The 22189-nt window shown below is 30.0% G+C and overlaps 1 protein-coding gene across 1 annotated transcript in view; it reads right to left on the minus strand.

Annotated features, from left to right (window-relative positions):
* N (neurogenic locus Notch protein) overlaps nucleotides 1-22189 on the minus strand; it is a 111572-nt gene that overhangs the window by 32477 nt on the left and 56906 nt on the right. Inside the window, exons 4-5 of the mRNA XM_073977964.1 lie at nucleotides 20808-21012; nucleotides 6904-7034 (exon numbers count right to left, since the gene is read on the minus strand). Coding sequence (XP_073834065.1) covers nucleotides 6904-7034; nucleotides 20808-21012 — 336 coding nt within the window. The remainder of the gene's footprint in view (nucleotides 1-6903; nucleotides 7035-20807; nucleotides 21013-22189) is intronic.

Genomic DNA, 22189 nt, shown 5'->3' on the forward strand with positions numbered 1-22189 from the left:
AGAAATTCAATCAAGAAATTGAAGTAACAAAATAGGCCTAATAATTTCATTGATTCACATCATTTGGGTTCGTGTTTATGCAATTTTTGCTGTTACTTGTTTTTTGTTATACCACTCCTGGGAAAAAAGGAAGTTTTGGGGTCATCGAGAAATGCAAATCATAATATCTCAATAATGCTGAGAAAATTCATCAATCATTAGGTTGGGGGGAAAGAAGAATAAGAGAAAGAAACCAAGTAGAAGTGAATGGCAATCTTAACAAATGGTATTCGGATACTATTAGAGACAAATTATCTGTGATTAGGCGGCCGCCGCCGTTGCTGCCATGGATGCTTGCCCAATAATCAAATCTAGCTTTCATTAACGACAATTGTCAGGACAAGTTAGAACTTCTTTGTGAAAGATAATCACAGCAGTAGCTGGCATCGAAAAACAGCAGCCATTAAACTAAACCTGCCCGTCTTAGTGTTATAACTATTTAATGACAAACGTCGTGGTCACAATTTTTTTCTGCTACTTGTTTTCCCCTAAATCTGTGTCTCTCTGTCCCTCTAAACTTGTTGTGGGAAATGGCCTGGAAAATAAAGTGCATGAATAAACGTAAAACACAATAAAATCCCTAGGGCTCTCTGTGTTGTAGCGAGTCGCTTTTTTCTCTCCTGAATTCCTACACAAAACAGGCATAATCTAAAGACAATTTCAAGCTCTGATACATTGCAAAATGCTGTTTTGCTGCAGATGTTTTTTTACAACATTTTAAATAGCAGTAGCCACAAAAATAAATCACATGCCCAATTTTTTCACTGCTAAGGGAAATATCCGAAAAATAAGTAGCAAACATAGGATTAGTGCACACCACCGTTATTCAGGGGGGGGGGTCTAAACTAAACAAAGTTCCGGAAAAATTATTCAACGATCTATAGTTAACCTAAAACTGAAGAAAATAAACAACACTGCTTTGACACAGATCACTCAGCTGATTTTACAAACATCAGAATTTTGGATAAAGAGGGAGTAGAGAATAAAAGATATACATTATAGAGCCTAAGGATACAACAAAAAACGGAATATGCAATAAATAGAAAAGAAGACAAAGACAACACCAATGCAATTTATACAATAGCAATATTTTAGTTGTAATTCAAATGCCTGTGATCCGTAATATTAAGAAAAACTGTGATATTTACATTGATTTTTTGATTATTTTTGCAATTATTTATTATTTTATTTGTTGTGTTGTGTAAGAAAAAACCTTCAAATTTAGTAAATTAAATGTAAAACTTGACGAAAGATTAAATGTAAGTGCAACTTTTCTTAGAAATTTATAAAAGCAAAATGTAATTATAATTCTGTTTACTTCATATTGTCGTTGCCAGATTTAATAAAATATTATCCCTGAAGAAGCTGGAAAATACCAGCGAAACGTCGGATAAGAAAATGAAATAAATAATCTTTATTTTCACTGAAACTGACCTTTTAGCCTGAGAAGACAAAGTTTATACAAAAACTAAGTGTGCAGTGTGGGATGGAAGATAACTTTCCGAATATTTTGAAACAGCTAAGGGCTTGAAACAAGGATGCCTTCTATCACTTCGAAGGTGGGTTGTTTGTCGGTGACATATTTTATAAGCAAACTAGCACATGATATAAAGTACTACAGAATATGGATATAGAAATTGGGGATGTATTGCAAAATGTGGAGCTTGGAGGTACATTTATCAAAATCAGAAATAATGGTATTCATGAACGGAGGGAAATTAAGTAAATATGAAAAACGGATCTATAATAGCAGTGGGACGGACGATCCTTTTGGGTTAAAGTCAAAGGAAGAAATACAGTTTGTCAAATAATTGTTTTCGAACCAAGAAAACTAACATTTTTCTGTATTAATTTATAAAAACATTACTGATAATTGTGATAAAAATGTCGGGTTTCTTGCAAAAATTAGTTGGACGACTTATTTAAGACAAGATAGGATGTATAAATAAACAAAATTAACCCAAGTAGTCCAACATAAAATAACGAAAACCAATAACTGCATGTAATGTAAGTTGTCAAATAAATGTTTTCGAAATGTAATGGAGGTTCCAATACACCCCATTTTTTCCGTAAATACTTGAAAATCAGAACAATTTATTTTTAACAGGGAGTAACTACTAACAAATATCAACAATATTTGGCATCGAATATCCGTACAAGGGGGGTTACCATATGGACCAATGGAGTACCAGGTCATATTACATGTAAACAGGGTCCTATTGGTTTTAAATCGGGATTATCTGAAAACTAAGACGTTTTATGAGTTTCTTTAGTTCACTAGGATGGATTGCCATCAACTAAAATAAATATTACCTTTAGAATAATTAAATCAGGAGGGTTGCCAGATGTACGAAAAAGGTACCAGGTTATATATCATTAGTTTTTCTGAATTTTTGCAGATTTTTCGTATAAGATTCTGGTTTGGAGTGGTGGTGTCAATGGAGAAAATATTCTACACTAAATTTCACTGCATGTCACAGACAAAAAGAAATCGCTAGCTATAATATATATCATGCAAATGTTAGGGCAAATTTGGGAATATATAGAAAAACGATTTATTTGGTTAATTTCACACCTCTTGTATCTTGATTAAATTCTACTACAATCGTTTGTTAAAGCAGGTCGGTCTCAAAGTATGAAATATTGTTTATCATATTTTACTATAGGTCACCGAACAACAGCAACATGTAGCTATGATATATAACTTTAAAATATAACCAAACAAATTGGGGTATAAAAACAAGAAAGTGTTTTTAAGTAAAATTTTTAATATTTCCGAAATGTTGCCGATTTTTCGTTGAAGAATCCGCATTAAGGTATTGGTGTCAATGCACGAAATATTCTACACCCAATCTTACTGTAGGTCACTGAACAAAAGAAACCTGTAGCTCAGATGTAAAATTCTAAAATTTAGCCTTGAAAATGGGGTATAAGAACAAAAAATGTTTTTAAATTAAATTATTACTATTTCCGACTTTTTGCCGATTTTTCGTACAAGATTCCGGATTAAGGTACTGGTGCCAATGAAGGAAATATTCTACACCCAATTTTGCTATAGGTCACTTGAACAAAAGAAACCTGTAGCTGTGATGTAAAATTCTAAAAGTTAGCCTTAAAATGGGATATAGGAACAAAAAATGTTTTTTAAGTGAAATTATCACTATTTCCGACTTTTTGCCGATTTGTCGTACAAGATTCCGGGTTAAGACACTGGTGTCAATGAAGGAAATATTCTACACCCAATTTTACTATAGGCCACCGAACAAAAGAAACTTGTAGTTGGGATGTAGAACTCAAAAATTAAAAATGGGGTATAAGAACAAAACATGTTTTTAAGTGAAATTATTTCCGAATTTTTGCCGATTTTTCGTTGAAGATTCCGGATTAAGACATTGGGGTCAATGGAGGAAATATTCTACACTTAATTTTACCTGTAACTCAGATGTAAAATTCTAAAATTTTGCCTTGAAAATGGGGCATAACAACAAAGAATGTTATTAAGTGAAATTATTACTATTTCCGAATTTTTGCTGATTTTTCGTATAAAATTCAGGATTAGGATGGTGGTGTCAATGGAGAAAATATTCTACACTAAATTTCACTACAAGTCACAGACAAAAAGAAATCGCTAGCTATAATATATATCATGCAAATGGTAGGGCAAATTTGAGAATATATAGAAAGTTATTCAAATTGAAATTATTAATATTTCCGAATTTTTGCCGATTTTTCTTAGAAGATGCCGGATTAAGGTATTGTTGTCAATGGATGAAACATTCTACAATCAATTTTACTATAGGTCACTGAACAAAAGAAACCTGTAGCTGTGATGTAAAATTCTAAAATTTAGCCTTAAAATGGGATATAGGAACAAAATTATGAAATTATCACTATTTCCGACTTTTTGCCGATTTTTCGTTGAAGATTCCGCATTAAGGTATTGATGTCAATGAAGGAAATATTCTCCACCCAATTTCACTTTAGGTCATCGAACAACAGAAAACTGTACCTGTGATGTAAAACTCTAAAATTTAGCCCTAAAAATGGGATATAGGAACAAAAAATGTTTTTTAAGTGAAATTATTACTATTTCCGACTTTTTCCGATTTTTCGTAGAAGATTCCGGATTAAGGTATTGGTGTCAATGGAGGAAATATTCTACACCCAATTTTACTATAGGACACTGAACAAAAGGAACCTGTAGTTGGGATGTAGAACTCTAAAATTTAGCCTTAAAATGGGATATAGAAACAAAAAAAAAATTTTAAGTGAAATGATCACTATTTCCGACTTTTTGCCGATTTTTCGTAGAAGATTCCGGATTAAGGTATTGGTGTCAATGGAGGAAATATTCTACACCCAATTTTACTATAGGCCACCGAACAACAGAAACCTGTACCGGTTATGTAAAACTCTAAAGTTAAGCCTTAAAAATGGGATATAGAAAAAAAATGATTTTTTAAGTGAAATTATCACTATTTCCGATTTTTTGCCGATTTTTCGTAGAAGATTCCGGATTAAGGTACTGGTGCCAATGAAGGAAATATTCTACACAAAATTTTACTATAGGTCACCGAACAACAGAAACCTGCACCGGTGATGTAAAACTCTAAAATTTAACCTTAAAAATGGGATATAGGAACAAAAAATGCTTTTTAAGTGAAATTATTACTATTTCCGAATTTTTGCCGATTTATCGTATAAAATTCAGTATTAGGGTGGTGGTGTCAATTGAGAAAATATTCTACACTAAATTTCACTACATGTCACAGACTAAAAGAAATCGCTAGCCCTAATACATATGAAGAAAAATATCAGTGCAAATTTAGGAATATATAAATAAAGATTTACTTTGGTTATTGCCACACTTTTTGGGTTTTGGTCGAATTCTGTCATAATCCTTCATTTTGGGGGATTGGTGTCAAAGAAAAAATATTCTATGGTAAATTTTATTATAAGTCCCAGAACAAAAGAAATAGGTCACTATGATATATACCCATAAAACTTAACCCTCAAACTTGGGGTACAAAAACAAACTTTTTTAATTCATACTGCTTACGAATTTAGACTGAATTTTTTCATATGATTCAAATTCAGGGTGATCAAGAGACTATTAAATTGAAATTCAGTTTTGTTCGAAGACTTTGAACCAATCTTTTCCACCCAGACCTGTCTTACCCGGCGTTTACAAATGCCAGTATTGGCAAGACAATAGCAAAAATACAAACTTTTTTCACAAATACGAGTACATTAATAAATTTTTAAATATGTATAGAGAAAAGTATGAATGTATTGGTGAAAATGGTTTGTAACTTTACTATTGTCTTGCCAATACTTTCTGTGTGTAAACGCCTAGTTAGTTTGATTACGTATGTTTTTCATCATCTTCCCCAACCTCACTTTTTTGCTGATTTAAAACGGACAACATCATTTATTTACCTTCACTTTCTTTCCAAAATTAGCCTTATTTGCGTGGCTAAAATAAATATAAGTTTAACAAAATATGTACAACAAGACCCTTAATTAACCCTTGTTGTTGCATCTTCGCGAAGAGAAAAAAGGGAATAAAAATATATGAAATTTACAAAAACAAGTATTGATATGGGATGGGACCTCTGCTTGAGTACACATCAAAATCCCGCATTAAAGCAATCAGAAACATGCAATTGTAAATCATTTTTCAATTTAGTTTAATCTGCGGCCTAGTTTGGCAGGTTTCGGTGTCTTTTTTTCTGTGACAGGCTGCTGCCTACTCATTTTGGGGGTAATGATTATTAATGTTACCTGGGGCCAATGAGAAACGTGATGGGGTCAGGGACGTAGATACAGAGGAGGTATGGAAGGTTTTCTTGAAGGAGTAACAAAGTGATGATGGTGTTACAAGGACCAATAATTGATTGATAGGGCGGCCAGGGACGTAGATATACAGGCGGAAGATTTCCTAGAAGTGTTCAATTTATATTGGAACAAAGTAACTGATAAAGGTGACGCAAGGATTTTATTTCCAACACACTTTTGCCATATTTAATGAGGGTTGTCATGAACGGCAATTCTCCGTGAATTTTTTCACTTTCTCCCTTAAGTTGCAACGGCGGAAAAACAAAACCCACAGGGAAATTTTATTCATTATAACCCTCCTAAATTTGTGCCATGTCTGTGTTACAAAATAATGTGACTTTTTTAACTCAAAAACTAATGACCATTTTTTTTTGTTCTTTGTTGTAAAATATTGTAAATTATTATTTACCAATAAAATAATTATTTTTATTGGAAACGTGTAAATGACATTTAAATGGCAAATCTGGTAAAAAGCTTAAACCGATCTCTTTGGTGGAATAAAACCACAACAACAACAACTTGTCATAAATATTACAATCATAACCATAACATGATTAAAAAAAAAAAAACAAATCACCTTCTTTCCAAAGTAAAGAAGGAAAAAAATTACACCACAAATGAATGAATTTTAGCAGAGAAAAAACTGATTTCCATAAAACAACAACAGCATTTAGATCTGCTGATGTGACCAAGCCAAATCAAGTATGTAGGCAAAAGGAAAAGGAGTCACAAACTCCAATTGCTGTTACTGCTGCTGCTGTCGCTGATGATGATGAAAGAAACTTGGTAAAGAGCAATTTAAATACAGCAATTTCCTTTCGTTGATGATAATAAACCATAAGAAATCATTGGCATAAATTTCCCACAGTTTTTTTTTTTGCGCGCTCACACACAGGTTGTTCCTTGTCATGGAACGTGTTGCATACCATGGTTGGTTCAGATGGAACACTCCCCTTACCATTCCCTCCTCTTAAATTTAAGGTGTCTGTATAAAAGGAGTGTTAAAAAATGCGCTTGGCTACTCACCTTCTGGACACTTGCATTCATATGTTAAACCACTTGATCGACATGTGCCACCATTTTGACACGGTGATGGTGAGCATGGTACATATTTTGATTCACAATTTTTACCAGTATAACCAGCTGGACATATGCATCTAAAAATAAAATAAGGAAGGTAATTTTTTTCTTTACTAAAAACTGGTCAATAAAATGTTTTGGTAAAAAAATTAATGAGGAAATTTTCGATTGGAATTTAAAAATAAAATAGAAAAAAATATTAAAGGGATAACATAACAATATAAAAATGCAAAGCTTGTTTAATATGATAATTGAAGGTTAATAAGTAACAAAAAAATAGCAACCGTCCTTTTAAAGTCCAATAAAGGGCATGAAAAATAATTATAAAACAAGTAAGAACGGCGTTAAGTTCGGCCGGGCCGAACTTGTATACCCTCCACCACGAAATGTACTGAAGTAAAATGGAAAAATTAGTTTCAATTCAATTTTAAACGCAAAGAAAATTCAATACCTAATTTCAGCCATTTTGGTGGAATATTGAAGCCACAATATTCAAAATACCGAAAATCGGGAGGTACCTTTCCATGGGGTCTATATGAAGGCGTGGACCTATACCGACAAATTTTAAGTATCCCCAACCAAGTCTAAATACCAAATTTCAGCCATTTCGGAGGAAAATTGAGGCCACAATCTTCAAAATACCGAAAATCGGGAGGTACCATTCTATGCGGACTATATGAAGGCGTGGACCTTTACGACAAATTTAAAAAGGAAAGTTGAGAACCCCCAACGATGTCTAAATACCAAATTTCAGCCATTTCGGAGGAAAGTTGAGGACACCAAACTTCAGCCATTTCGGTGCAATATTGAGGCCGCAACGTTCAAAATACCGAAAATTTGAAATAGCGTTCTATGGGGGCTATATGAAGGCATGGACCGATACCGACAAAACTCTGGGGGAAAGTTTTATACTCCCCAAACGTAGACTAAGTACCAAATTTCAGTCATATCGGTGTGATAATGAAGCTAAAACCTTAAAAATACCGAAAATCGGGAGGTACCGTTCTATGGGGGCTATATGAAGGCGTGGACCGATACCGACAAATTTCTGGGGTAAAGTTGTATACCCTTAAAGAAGATTAATTGCAAAATTACAGCCATATCGGTGTGATAATGTAGCTAAAACCTTCAAAATACCGAAAATCGGGAGGTACCATTCTATGGGCTATATGAAGGCGTGGACCGATACCGACAAAATTCTGGGGTAAAGTTTTATACCCTTAAAGAAGACTAAGTGCAAAATTTCAGCCATATCGGTGTGATAATGAAGCTAAAACCTTCAAAATACCGAAAATCGGGAGGTACCGTTCTATGGGGGCTATATGAAGGTGTGGACCGATACCGACAAAATTCTGGGGGAAAGTTTGATACCCTAAAAGAAGACTAAGTGCCAAATTTCAGTCATTTCGGTGTGATACTGAAGCTAAAACCTTCAAAATACCGAAAATCGGGAGGTACCGTTCTATGTGGGCTATATGAAGGCGTGAACCGATACCGACAAAATTTTGGGAGAAAGTTTGATACCCTATAAGAAGACTAAGTGCCAAATTTCAGTCATTTCGGTGTGATAATAAAGCTAATACCTTCAAAATACCGAAAATCGGGTGGTACCGTTCTATGGGGCTATATCAAAACGTGGACCGATATAGCCCATTTTCAATACCAACCATCCTACAATTAAAAATAAAAATAAAAACTTCTGTACCAAATATTGACTCTCTATCTTTAAAATTGCGAGCTGTATCTTGATTTCAACAGACAGACGGACGGACGGACATGGTTAAATCGACATTGAATTTTATGCTGATCAATAATATATGTACTTTATAGGGTCTCCGACGAATATTTCGATGTGTTACAAACGGAATGACAAATTTAATTATACCCTCCATATGGTGGAGGGTATAATAATTATTCGAGCAGATCCACGTTTAAAAATATTTTCTTAAATTTCCAAGTTTAAAAAATATTTTTAAAAAATCCACGTTTAAAAATATTTTTAAAAAATCCACGTTTAAAAATATTTTCTTAAATTTCCAAGTTTAAAAAATATTTTTAAAAAATCCACGTTTAAAAATATTTTTAAAAAATCCAAGTTTAAAAAATATTTTCTTAAATTTCCAAGTTTAAAAAATATTTTTAAAAAATCCACGTTAAAAAAATATTTTAAAAATCCACGTTTAAAAAATATTTTAAAAAATCTACGTTTAAAAAATATCTTAAAAAATCCACGTTTATAAAATATTTTAAAAAATCCACGTTTAAAAAATATTAAAAAATCCACGTTTAAAAAATATTTAAAAAAATCCACGTTTAAAAAATATTTTAAAAAATCCACGTTTAAAAACATTTCATTTTTTGAAACTGAATCCACATTTTCGAAAAAAAAGAAATTTTTTAATTGAAAATAACTATTTTTAAAAATCAGGGTTTTAAAAATCCAAATTGGAATAAAATATTTGTTTAAAATAGAAAGGTCCGCGTGTTCGAAAAAAAATATTTAGAGAAAAAATCCAGGGGAAAAAGTTCTTAAAAAATCACCGTTTTCGAACAAAAATATTTAAAAATTCACGTTTTCGAATAAAAATTATTAACAAAATCCATATTTTTGAAAAACGGAATTAAAAAAATCAGCATTTTCAAAATAACAACTATTAAGTATTAATCTATATAAACATTTTTTCAAGATCACTCAAGATACAAAGTGTCTGAGAATTATTTTTCCTCAGTTAAATATTATTCACAAATTATATCGGAGCCCTAAAATGCCTCCATCAATTCCCCAAGATCACAAAAGAAACAAGGTGTATGAGAATTATATGTCCTGAGTTAAATATTGTACAAATCACAAATTACATTTGATCCCATAAACTACCTCCAGGGCATAATTAATTTTATAAATTAACTATAATTAAAACCAGAAAACCTATATTTACTCAAAAATACAAAAAAAAAAAAACACAACACAACAATAATCATTTTAAAAACCTTATATTAAAGAAGAACAAAACAACAAAAATTAATTTAAAATTGTAATTGACTCTCCATTTAGCTATTATTTTCAGCAAAACATCTGAGTCCATCAACTTGGGCAAGCGTGGTATTGATGTTAAGCCTTCAACTCTAGCTAAAGAATGAGAGCGATTTTATTGAAATTTCGATTTACTTAAGTGCTTAGGATGAGACGCGAATAGTATTAGTTGCACAAAATGGTACTAAGATCAAAGATGTAATTAGTAGTACTATTTACAAAATATGTACATGGTTGCATTTTTAGCTGTTAAATTCAAATATTTAAACATATGTTGCGTAATATTAACTGAATTAGTGAAAACATATACGTAAAGTATTAAAATAAAATATATACATAAGGGAAATTATAATAATAAAAGTTGATCCGCTTCAGTCTCCCCCTTCTGATGCTCCAATCGTCCCGATTAAGCATCAGAAACAATGAGTTGTTGAATCTGCTGCGGTAAACTGCATTATTATTATGGGTTATTGAATCGGGTATGTCCTCAATAATACTGCAATAATGGTGTGTAGATGGCGTTGTTGTTACATGTCCAAACTATGTAACGGACTGTCATCGAAATCTCCCCCTGGAGTAAAGCTGCGCAAGTCTTGTTGGTTCTCCAAACAAGCTGGTAAAACTCCTCATAATCTCCTTCTAGAGTTATTTTGCTCCACGAATTGTTGGTTCTCCAAACAACCTGGTAAAACTCGTCGGAAAAAGCTATGATATGTTAAGGTCATCGGTTGGCAGTCAACAGAATCTTGAATAACAACTGCGAATCTTCTGGCTGCTAAGCAAGCGTTGATTTTATCAGCAGATTACGCACATTTTGAGCTGACGGGTGGGAACGTTGTTGTTGTTCTTGCTTGTGCGTTTTCTTCTTGCTGTTTTGTGTGTGGTTGTTGTAGTACATCATCACAATGTTGTTTTTCAACCCTCATTTTCATACAGATGAATGTGCCTGCGTCGTCTTTGCTGCTTGCATTCATACTTGTACGTAAATGTGTTTTTGATCAATGCCTTTGCTTGATCGAAGGAGTTGACGTTCTTGTTTACGCCAATCCACAAATTTGCTGCGTAATCCGGATGATTGTCGATGGATGTTGTTCAAAACTGATACACAACAGAGACATCTCTATGTTTCTGGGATCGCCTAGTACAAAACGCATGGGATTGCCATCATAACGCATTGCCTGGATAAGTTTTGTAAACGTTGCCAACTGATCTTCACCAGATACGTACGCTTCGCATTCAATGTTGTTGTTGTCCTCGGCTGTTGATGATAGAGTGGTCGTGTTACATGGCCACGAGTTGGGCGTCAATAAAGGACAAAACAACAAAATTAATTTAAGATGTTACTTGACTCTCCATTTAGCTATTATTTCCAGCAAAACATCTAGGTCCATCAACTTGGGCAAGCGTGGTATTGATGTTAAGCCTTCAACTCTAGCTAAAGAATGAGAGCGATTTTATTGAAATTTCGATTTACTTAAGTGCTTAGGATGAGACGCGAATAGTATTAGTTGCACAAAATGGTACTAAGATCAAAGATGTAATTAGTAGTACTATTTACAAAATATGTACATGGTTGCATTTTTAGCTGTTAAATTCAAATATTTAAACATATGTTGCGTAATATTAACTGAATTAGTGAAAACATATACGTAAAGTATTAAAATAAAATATATACATAAGGGAAATTATAATAATAAAAGTTGATCCGCTTCAATATAACTTAATAAGCACAAAACAACATTAATGGCTATGGTTTTTTTAGTTAAAGAAAAAAAACGCACTTTCTTAGACTATCCATCAAATTCATATATTTTTCAATATGAATATAGACAGATTTTCGATGTCATTAAGCCGATATGTTAGTATGTAAGAGTGTGATGAGTCTAACAACTAACATTAGCCATATTAAGTTTAAACAAAAACAACAACAAAAATAACTCTCATAAATTTTGGTAATACCACTTCTTATGAGACACAAACAACAACGACGGAAGGCAAAGTTATTAAAAAACAGTATTCGTATTTGATTCGATAAATTGGTAGTATTTTCAACCATACTCGTACACCATGTAACATCAATCATTAAATATCAATATATCATTATGCGTCTTCCCAAAGCACTCACTCATCTCCTCACTTTCATACTCCATAATACCTCCTCTTCTTAAATTTAAATGGCTTTTTTATTATGTGCGATCATATTTTTGCGTTCGTTGTCTTCGAAAAAAATGAAAAAAAAAAAAAACACAAAAAAACTAAAGTGTAGCCAATCGTATTAAGTGTTAAGAGTTGATTTTTTGGAGTGCTACATGACCAGCAACCTATGGAGTTTCAATAATATTAATATAATATTGTATTGATTTGATTAGGTTTTTGTTTTAAGTTCAACAACGAAAGAATTACAAATCAAAACTGTACAAACATAATGTGCCAAAAACAATCGTAATAATTTTCAAATGTTAATGTTTTCTTTTTCATAATTTAATTTGCACAACATGAGGGGAGAATATATTCTCCAAGTGGAAATAGTGTGGCAAATGAGAAGGAGTTTATTGTAGGACCACCTACAATTTGAAAAAATAAGGTTATGTTTGTGATAATCAAAATTGTTTGCATAATTTGCGATAGATACGTATACATTTTTTTAATGAAAATTGAATATTTTATACCGGAATAATAGCAGTTAACAACATTTTCGAAAAAATATTTTGCTGTAAAATATTTGCTCTGTTCCAGAACCTGCAGGAAGCTACTATTTTTTACTACGATAACATTTTATCCTTTATGTTATCGGAAAAAATAGTAAAAATAAGTAGGTTCTTGCAGTTCTGGAATAGACCAATTGACTTTTTCGAAAAAAAAAATTTAAAAAATTCACACTTTCGAAAAAAAAATATTTTTAGAATATTAATATTTTCGAAAAATATTTTTAAAAAATTCTCAATTCTCGAAGAAAAAAACACCCACGATAATATTGGTTATTTGGGTCCTTGAAAAATATTCGTAAAATATCCACCATTTGGGATCTTTTAGTATATGGATAAAATATTAGTAAAAATCCTGATATACCAGAAAAATATTTGTAAAAAAATCCAAATTTTCGAAAACAAATATTTTTAGAAAATTTATATTTTTAAAAAATTCAAATTTTGGAAAAAATGTTTTTAAAAAACACATTTTAGAAAAAAATCTCCATTACCGAAAAAAAAATTTTGAGCCTATGAAAAATATTCGTAAAATATCCACCATTTTAGATCTTTTAGTATATGGATAAAATATTCGTAAAAATCCTGATATACCACAAAAATATTAAAAAAAAAAAAATATTTTTTAAAAAAATCCAAATTTTCGAAAAAAAAAATATTTTTAGAAAAATGAATATAATAATAATTTTCGAAAAAATATTAGTCGGATTATAGGAAAGGTTTGGAATTAAATGACTAACATTAAAATAAATAAATAATTTGAATATACAAATTTCGAATGATTTGTGATATAAATGCTAGTCTCCAAGCTTAGCCTTCGTCCACCCACTAAAAAACACCATTCAATATGCCTGATGATCGGTCTAACCACCCGTAAAACGTAGCATAGTGGTTGAATGTGTGGGACTTCGGTGGATTCCTAATTTTTCAATGTACCTATTAGGTCTAAATAGCTCAACTCGAAAGAGAATTAATTCAAATATCACTCTAAAAATGACCTTCGCCTTAATAATAAAATCTTCTGATACAGAAGAACAAATAAAATAAAGGTGGAAAAAAGCTGCCTTAGTATTTGTAATAAAGCATTGAAAAATAGGGTTACCAGAAAATATATTTCAAATTCACACTTTCGAAAAGAAATCATATTAGCTTTGTTCCAGAACTAAAAAGTTTTTACAATTTTTACGACTTTTACACATTTTACCCGAAAAAGCGTTCCCGTACACAAAAAAGTTGTAAAATGTTCACTTCTCTTTAAACAAAAATGGCGCTGAATGAAGCTCTCTTTAAAAACATTTTACACGACAAATTTGGGCGAGTAAAAAAAATAGTAACATGGTTGCCGGCGTCTGATTGGCTGATACGCCGACTTTGACATTTGTTCCAGTTTTTTTGACGTATTTTCCATTTTTCCGTTCCCGAACTATTTCAAAATAGTTGTGTTTGAGAACAAATTTTTTGCAGTTCTCTCTTTTACGAGTTTTACTATCAAAAAGTACGGGAACGAAGCTATTTTTTAGAATATTAATATTTTCGAAAAATATTTCCAAAAAAATTAAAAAAAAACACCCACAATAATATTGGTTATTTGAGTCCTTGAAAAATATTCGTAAAATATCCACCATTTGGGATCTTTTAGTATATGGATAAAATATTCGTAAAAATCCTGATATACCAACAAGAAACAATAATAAAAAAAATATTTTTAAAAAAATCAAAGTTTCGAAAAAAAATTTTTTTAAAATATTGACATTTTCGAAAAAAATATTTTTAAAAAATTCACATTTCTAAAAAATATACATATTTTTAGAATATTAATATTTTTGAAAAAATATCTTTAAAAAATTCAAATTTTCAAAAAAATATTTTGAAAAAAATTCAAATTTTTGAAAATAATTTTGAAAAAAATAAATTTTCGGAAAAAATATTATAAAAATACACATTTTTGAAAAAATATTGGTTAAAGTATTGACTTTTTTTCGTCATAAAATTAGGGAAGAGTTATTTGCTGCAATGCAAAGAACTAAGGGAACTGATGAGTCCAAGTGGCGTTGGACGAAACTAGTATTCTCTGACCTTCCCTAAAGTAAATCAATTTTAACTACCCCACTTTAAAAAACTTGTTGTTTTTAAAATTTGAAAACAACAAATCTGTGATTAAGCTGGGTCTTACTTTAAAAATAAAAAGTAAACACACATCACAACAAAACTGCCAAAGTGAATCTAAAATATTGACTTTTTCGCACAATTATTTCTGAAAAATCCACGTTTTCGTTTTTTAATCTACGTTTTCGAAAAATTATTTTTAAAACATCCACGTTTGAAAACATTTTCTTTAATTTCCAAATTTAAAAAAAATATTTTTAAATAATCCACGTTTGAAAACATTTTCTTAAATTTCAAAAAATATTTTTAAATAATCCACGTTTGAAAACATTTTCTTAAATTTCAAAAAATATTTTTAAAAATCCACGTTTGAAAACATTTTCTTAAATTTAAAAATTTAAAAAATATTTTTAAAATACCCACGTTTAAAAAGGTTTTCTTAAATTTCCAAGTTTATAAAAAATATTTTTTTAAAAAAAAAACATTCTCCTAAATTTCAAAGTTTAAAAAATATTTTTTTAAAAAATCCACGTTAAAAAACATATTCTTTAATTTTCAAGTTTAATAAATATTTTTAAAAAATCCACGTTTAAAAACGTATTCTTAAATTTCCAAGTTTAAAGAAATATTTTTAAAAAAATACGCGTTTAAAATTTTTAAAAAAGAAATCCACGTTTAAAAAAAATATTTTAAAATATTTAAAAAAAAAATATTTAAATTTCCAAGTTTAAAAAAGGATTTTAAAATATTTAAAAAAATATTTAAATTTCCAAGTTTAAAAAAAATATTTTAAAAAATCGATGTTTAAAAACGTTTTCTTAAATTTCTAATGTTAAAAAATATTTTTAAAAAATCCACGTTTAAAAAAAGTATTTTAAAATTCCACGTTTAAAAACATTTTCTTAAATTTCCAAGTTTTAAAAATATTTTTAAAATTTGCGTTTAAAAAATCCACGTTTAAAAAAGTATTTTAAAAAATCCACGTTAAAAACATTTTCTTAAATTTCCAAGTTTAAAAAATATTTTTAAAAAATCCACGTTTAAAAACACGTTTAAATTTTTAAGTTTAAAAAATATTTAAAAAACGCGTTTAAATATTTAAGTTTAAAAATAAAAAATCCACGTTAAAAAAATATTTTAAAAAATCCACGTTTAAAAAAATATTTTAAAAAGTCCATGTTTAAAAACATATTTTAAAAGTCCACGTTTCATTTAATTTTCTGAAACTGAATCCACAATTTCGAAAAAAAGAAATGGTTTAATTGAAAATAACAACTATTTTTAAAAATCAGGGTTTTAAAAATCCAAATTGGAATAAAATATTTGTTTAAAATAAAAAGGTCCGAGTGTTCGAAAAAAATATTTAAACACAAAATCCAGGGGAAATAGTTTTTAAAAAATCCATGTTTTCGAACAAAAATATTTAAAAATTCAGGTTTTCAAATTAAAAATATTAAAAAATCCATATTTTGGAAAAACGGAATTAAAAAAATAAGCGTTTTCAAAATAACTATTTTTAAAAATCCAGATTTTTCAAAAAGATTTTGTTTTCCAATCCACTGTTTTAAAAAATATATATTTGTAAAATATTAAAAAGAAAAAAAAAATAAAAAAATCACTTTTTTAGAACATTTTCTATATATATTAACGGATTTTTAAAAAAAATATAAAAAATGTTTCAAAAAAAAAAAAAAAACAAGTAAGAACAGACTATAGTCGGACGGGGCCGACCATGTGATACCCTATACCACTATCCCTGTGCACTAGCTTTCCGGGCTAGCTTTTGATAATTTACCAATTTTCACACAAAAGTTTTGATCAATTTAACCCGCTAAATATTATCCGATCATACCATTGACTTGCACGCTACTTCTTCATCTCAAACCAAAACTACGTTTAAAATTTCGCGCCGATCGGACTATTATTGCGACCTACAGAGCGGCTACAAAATCGAGCAAAAATTTTGTTTTTGGTCCATTTCATCCCTTTAACATTTCACGATCATCGCCAAAAACTAATCAGTTCTATTCTGGTCCAAACCCGACCACCATACTAAATTTCGTGACAATCGGTCCATAATTGCGGCCTCTAGCTTGATTACAATTTTTAATGGACGGACAGACGGACGGACGGACACACATCGCTAAATCGCTTTATCTCGTCGAGATATGAAGTTTGGTATACCACATGAGGGGTCTACGACGAATATTTCGCGGCGTTACATGAATTTTTGGGAAAACAAACTTATTATACCCTTTTCCACATTGTGGTATAGGGTATAATAATAAAACTCACGTTTTTGAAAAGAAATATTAAAAAACAAAGTTGTCGAAAAAAAATTTAAAAAAATCACGTTTTCGAAAAAATATTTTTAAAAAATGCACGTTTTCGAAAATTAATTATTTTTTAAATCCAGACTTTAAAAATAAAAATTGACGTTTTTTGGAAAATAAGAATAAAAAAATTTCGTCTTCAAGAAAATACATAAAAAATACTTTATCGAAAAAGTACCTTCAAAAATCAACGTTTTCGAAAAGAAAAAGATAAGTTATCGAATAATCAGAAATAAAAAAATCCGCATTTCCATAATAAGTATTTTTTTTTAATCCAGCCTTTGAAAACTAAAAATCGACGTTAAAACAAAAACAAGAATAAACCAGTAGGAAAAGACCAAAGTCGGGCGGGCCGACTATGTAATACCCTACACCAGTCGAAATATGTAAAAATGGAATAATTAGTATACATCCCAATACGCAAATTGGAGCCATATTTGGGGAAAATCGTTAAAATACCTAAAATCGGGAGGTACCGTTATATGGGGGCTACAAAAAAACATGGACCTATCTTAACAATTTTAAGTGGCGAAATTTCGTGGCCACTTGGAACCACATATGTAAAATTTCAGCTAGTTCAAGCAAAAAATGTGGCTAAGATCCCTAAAATACCTTAAATCGGGAGGTATCGTTATATGGGGACTATACCGAACCGTGGACCTATCTTGACAATTTTTAGTGGAGCAATTTCGCGGCCATTGAGAACCTCAAATGTAAAATTTCAGCTAGTTTGGGCAAAAAATGTGGCTAAGATCCCTAAAATACCTTAAATCGGGAGGTACCGTTATATGGGGGCTATACCAAAACTTGGACCGATATAGCCCATCTTCGACCTTGATCTTCCGACGGCTAAAAAAATGGTATTCCCCAATTTTCAGCGAAATCGGTCAACAAATGCGACCTGTATGTTGCGAACGGACGGACGGACGGACATGCATAAATCGACTCAGAAAGTGATTCTATGTATATCCCTAGAAGGAACTATGGGTCTATCTCGCTTCCTTTTGTATGTTACATACAAATGCACTAACACATAATACCCCTTACCACATAGTGGTGTAGGGTATAAAAATTACATGTTGGGAAAAATATATAAAAATTATAATATATAAAAAATATATAAAAAATTACGTATTCGAGAATATATGTAAGTAAAAAATATTTTTTCGAAGAAGTACTTTCAAAAACCAACGTTTTCGAAAAATCACATCAAAATTGAAAGATCCACGTTTTCAGAAAGATCTTTAAGATCCTCGTTTTCGAATAAAACTTTCGTTTTCAAAAACGTTATTAAAAAAATCCACATTTTCAAAAAAAAAAACCTACTTTAAAAATAAAAATAATAATAACAGGCTTTTCAAATACAAAAAATAGAACCTTTTGTTTATTAAATCTTCGTTATCGAAAGAAAATAACAAATATTCTTCTAAAAACAAAAAAAAAAAAAAAATAATAAAACAATTTTTATTAAAAAAATCCACTTTATCAAATTAAAAGATCCACGTTTTCAAAAAAAAAAAAAAAACCTTGAAAGATTCAAATTTACAAGAACTGTTCAAAACTTTTCGTTTTCGAATAAAATATATTAGTTTTCGAAAAAAATATCAAAGGTGTTATGTCAGAAAATTTTTCCAATGTTTAGTTTTTGCTTATTATTTATTTTTTTAAATTATTTTTTACTATACTTCTGCAATAAGACTTTTAATTGTCCTTGCAAGGAACTAAATCGAAAGACCTAATTAGTTAATCGTTCAACAGGACTAGTTCGCCCATGAATTACCCGTTTGCCCAAGATAATCCCTTCAGCCCTCTTGAAAGCTTGATTTTTAACTGAACTAATTAATTGACTAAGACCATGTTTATATTATAGCCTTTTGCAGGGTTAACCTTCTTTATGAGGATTTATTTGAAATATAAGCAATGGAATTGACATTTGAAACCCAGTGGGTTTGTTAAATCCAGTTATATATAAACGTACTATTCAGTGACTCTTTTTTATTATTATTATTATCAAATTATACACAAAATATATTACGGACATATCGAAATGACTGATTTTGAAGTGCACATAGGATTAAAAATGACAAAAACACATACATAAAAACATATGTTCCCACAAACATCCCTGGAGAGACAAGGGAGGCTTCTTTCACATTAATAACTGCGTCCCGTTTCAAATTAGCTCGATTGAATATGGGACCTACTTTTTATAGTCAGGCCCGAAGTTTTACACAAATTCTATGCGTAAGTTAACTAAATCTTTTTTAGATCACATGTTGTTGTTATTGTTATTTACATTCAAATAAATTTCTATTTAACAACAAAAATTTGTCCACAGTTATAAAAATGTCAATTGTTGCCATTAAGTTCGTCATTTGAAATCAGCTACTGTAGAATAAATTCAACATTTTACGACTGAATGGATGGATAGCTCGCTCTGCTGGCGAACTAATATCGCAAGTCAGTCAAACAACAGCAGCATTGATGAGCCCGACATTAGGAATTGTCTGTGATGTGTTGTGTTTTCTTTTTCTATATGTCAAGTCGAAGCACCACCCCAATGGGACTTTTTCAAAGTTTGACCGCAAAACAACCGAAGCCACAGCAAACGAACAAGCTTTGTTTGCTTTGCCTGACGTATGAAGACGCTACAAATTCACTTGAAATTTATGTGTACACTTTTCTTTATCATTTTGTATAAATTTCAATATTTGAAAATTAAAAATGCAAATTTCGTTGTTTTGTTGTTGCTGATAACGTTACTATTTCTACAGGCCAGGCGGCGCAAAGGTGGTACATGTGTTTTATAACACCCAGCAAAAAACAAATACCACGACCGGAAACCGAGGTTTGAAATCAATGTGAGAATTTAAAGCAACATTTCAAATCAGACCAACAAAAAAAATCTAGGCATGTTTGAGCGTGTTTAAATGACTAAATGAAAACATTGAGCAAATCAGAGCCAGTTTCAAGGGCCATTGTTATTGTTGTTGTCATTTTTGTTTCGCGTTTGATGAATCAATATTTTGGTTTTAGAAAATTAAAACAAATGTCTAAACAAAAGCGCTGATCGTCCGTCCACATTTGAATTTGATTTATATTAAATGTTTTATTTATTCTAATTAGTTGTTCACAATCAAATTTAAATAAATAAAATAAATTAGCCTGTCATTTGATTATTTGTTTTGGCAAAAAAAAAAAAAAAAAACGAGCGATTGGACCAATGAACAAAGAAGAAATCGCCATCTAAGTGAGTGTGCCGCCATAAATTAGTCTTGTCAATTTGTTAAACATTTCGACTTTTCAATTTCAATAAAAAATTATAACAAAATCTATTTCACCCCGCCCTACTCCCCAGAGCTGCTGATCTCTTTTTTGTCATCATCATCAATTCATTTTTAAGGCTATTCATATGTAAATGTTATTAAACACGAGAGATTCAATACAAGAAGATAAATGGTTTTTAAACAGCCATTAATTTCAGCGACTACCATCTTCTTTTGATCTACAAAAATTCAAGCTCGTAACGTTTAACTCCAAAAATTGATATTTAAATCTTGTTTCTTTCTGTCTGTCTTTCTGGGCTTTAGGGCAAAAGTGTCCGCTTGTTACCCATTATGGACTTATGATGCTTCTTACATATGTAGTATGTTTACAACTTGGTTAACTACTTACTGATATGAGCCATGAGTATTGACACAGGTTCCGCCATGCTTGCAGGGATTATTGTTGCATTCTTCGACATCATCACTGCATGTTGGGCCCCTAAATCCTGCAGGGCATATACACTTGAAGTTACTGACACCAGCAATCGATGTACATGTGCCACCATTGTGACAGGGAGAGGTGGCACAGATATTTTTCGTTTCACAATGCTTGCCTAAATTTGTAAAAGAAGAAGAGAAAGAAAACAAAGAAAATATTAATAATGAGTGTAGAAAAGAGGAAGAAATGTTTAAATAACATTTTTAAAAAATCTAAGATTCGAAAAAAGTTCTCCTTTAGAAAACAAATATTTTTTAAAAATCAATGTCCTCAAAAAATTTCTTTAAAAAAATCATGTTCCGAAAACAATTTTAATATGTATGTTTCGAATAATAATGTTTTAAAAAAAATCTACGTTTCGAAAAAATATTTCAAAAAAATTTACGTTTCCAAAAAAATATTTGTAAAAATTCTCGTTTCGAAAAAAATATTTTAAAAAATTCATTTTTGAAATTATATTTTTAAAAATTCTAAGCTCCACTTTAAAAAAATCCAAGTTCAAAAAAAATTAAAAGCTACGTTTCGAACAAGTCATCAAAAAAATCCAGGTTTCGAAAAAAATATTTTTAAAAAAGCTGTTCGAAAAAATATATTTTTTAAAAATTCTTATTTAGAAAAAAGTAGTTGTAAAAAAATCTAAGTTCCGAAAATAAAATATTTTCAAAAAATTTAAGTTCCAAAAAAAAATAAAATAGAAATATATATTTCGAAAAAAATCGACGTTTCGAAAAAAAAATATTTTTACAAAATTCACGTTTCGAAAAAATAAATAAAAAATTCTCCTTAAAAAAACAAAAATTTTAAAAAAATATTCGAAAAAAATATTTTAACAAAAATGTACGTTTCGAAAAAAAATATTTGTAAAAATTCTAGTTTCGAAAAAAATTTAAAATTCTACGTTTCGAAAAAAGTTTAAAAAAATAAAAGTTTTGAAGTAACATTTCTATCTAAGATTCAAAAAAATTTTCGTTTAGAAAACAAACATTTTTTTAAAAATCAATGTCCTCAAAAAAATCTATGTTTCAAAAAAATATTTGTAAAAAATTCTAGTTTCGAAAAAAATATTAAATCAACGTTTCGAAAAAATTTAAAAATCTACGTTTCGAAAAAGGTTTAAAAAAAAATAAACTTTTCGAAATAACATTTTTAAAAAATCTAAGATTCGAAAAAAAATTTCGTTTAGAAAACAAACATTTTATTAAAAATCAATGTCCTCAAAAAATCGTCTTTAAAAAATTCAAGTTCCGAAAAAAATTTTAAATGTACGTTTCGAATAAAAATGTTTTAACAAA

Source organism: Musca autumnalis, unplaced genomic scaffold, assembly GCF_047663935.1.
Source record: "Musca autumnalis isolate F117 unplaced genomic scaffold, ASM4766393v1 scaffold_3, whole genome shotgun sequence".
Lineage (NCBI taxonomy): Eukaryota > Metazoa > Arthropoda > Insecta > Diptera > Muscidae > Musca > Musca autumnalis.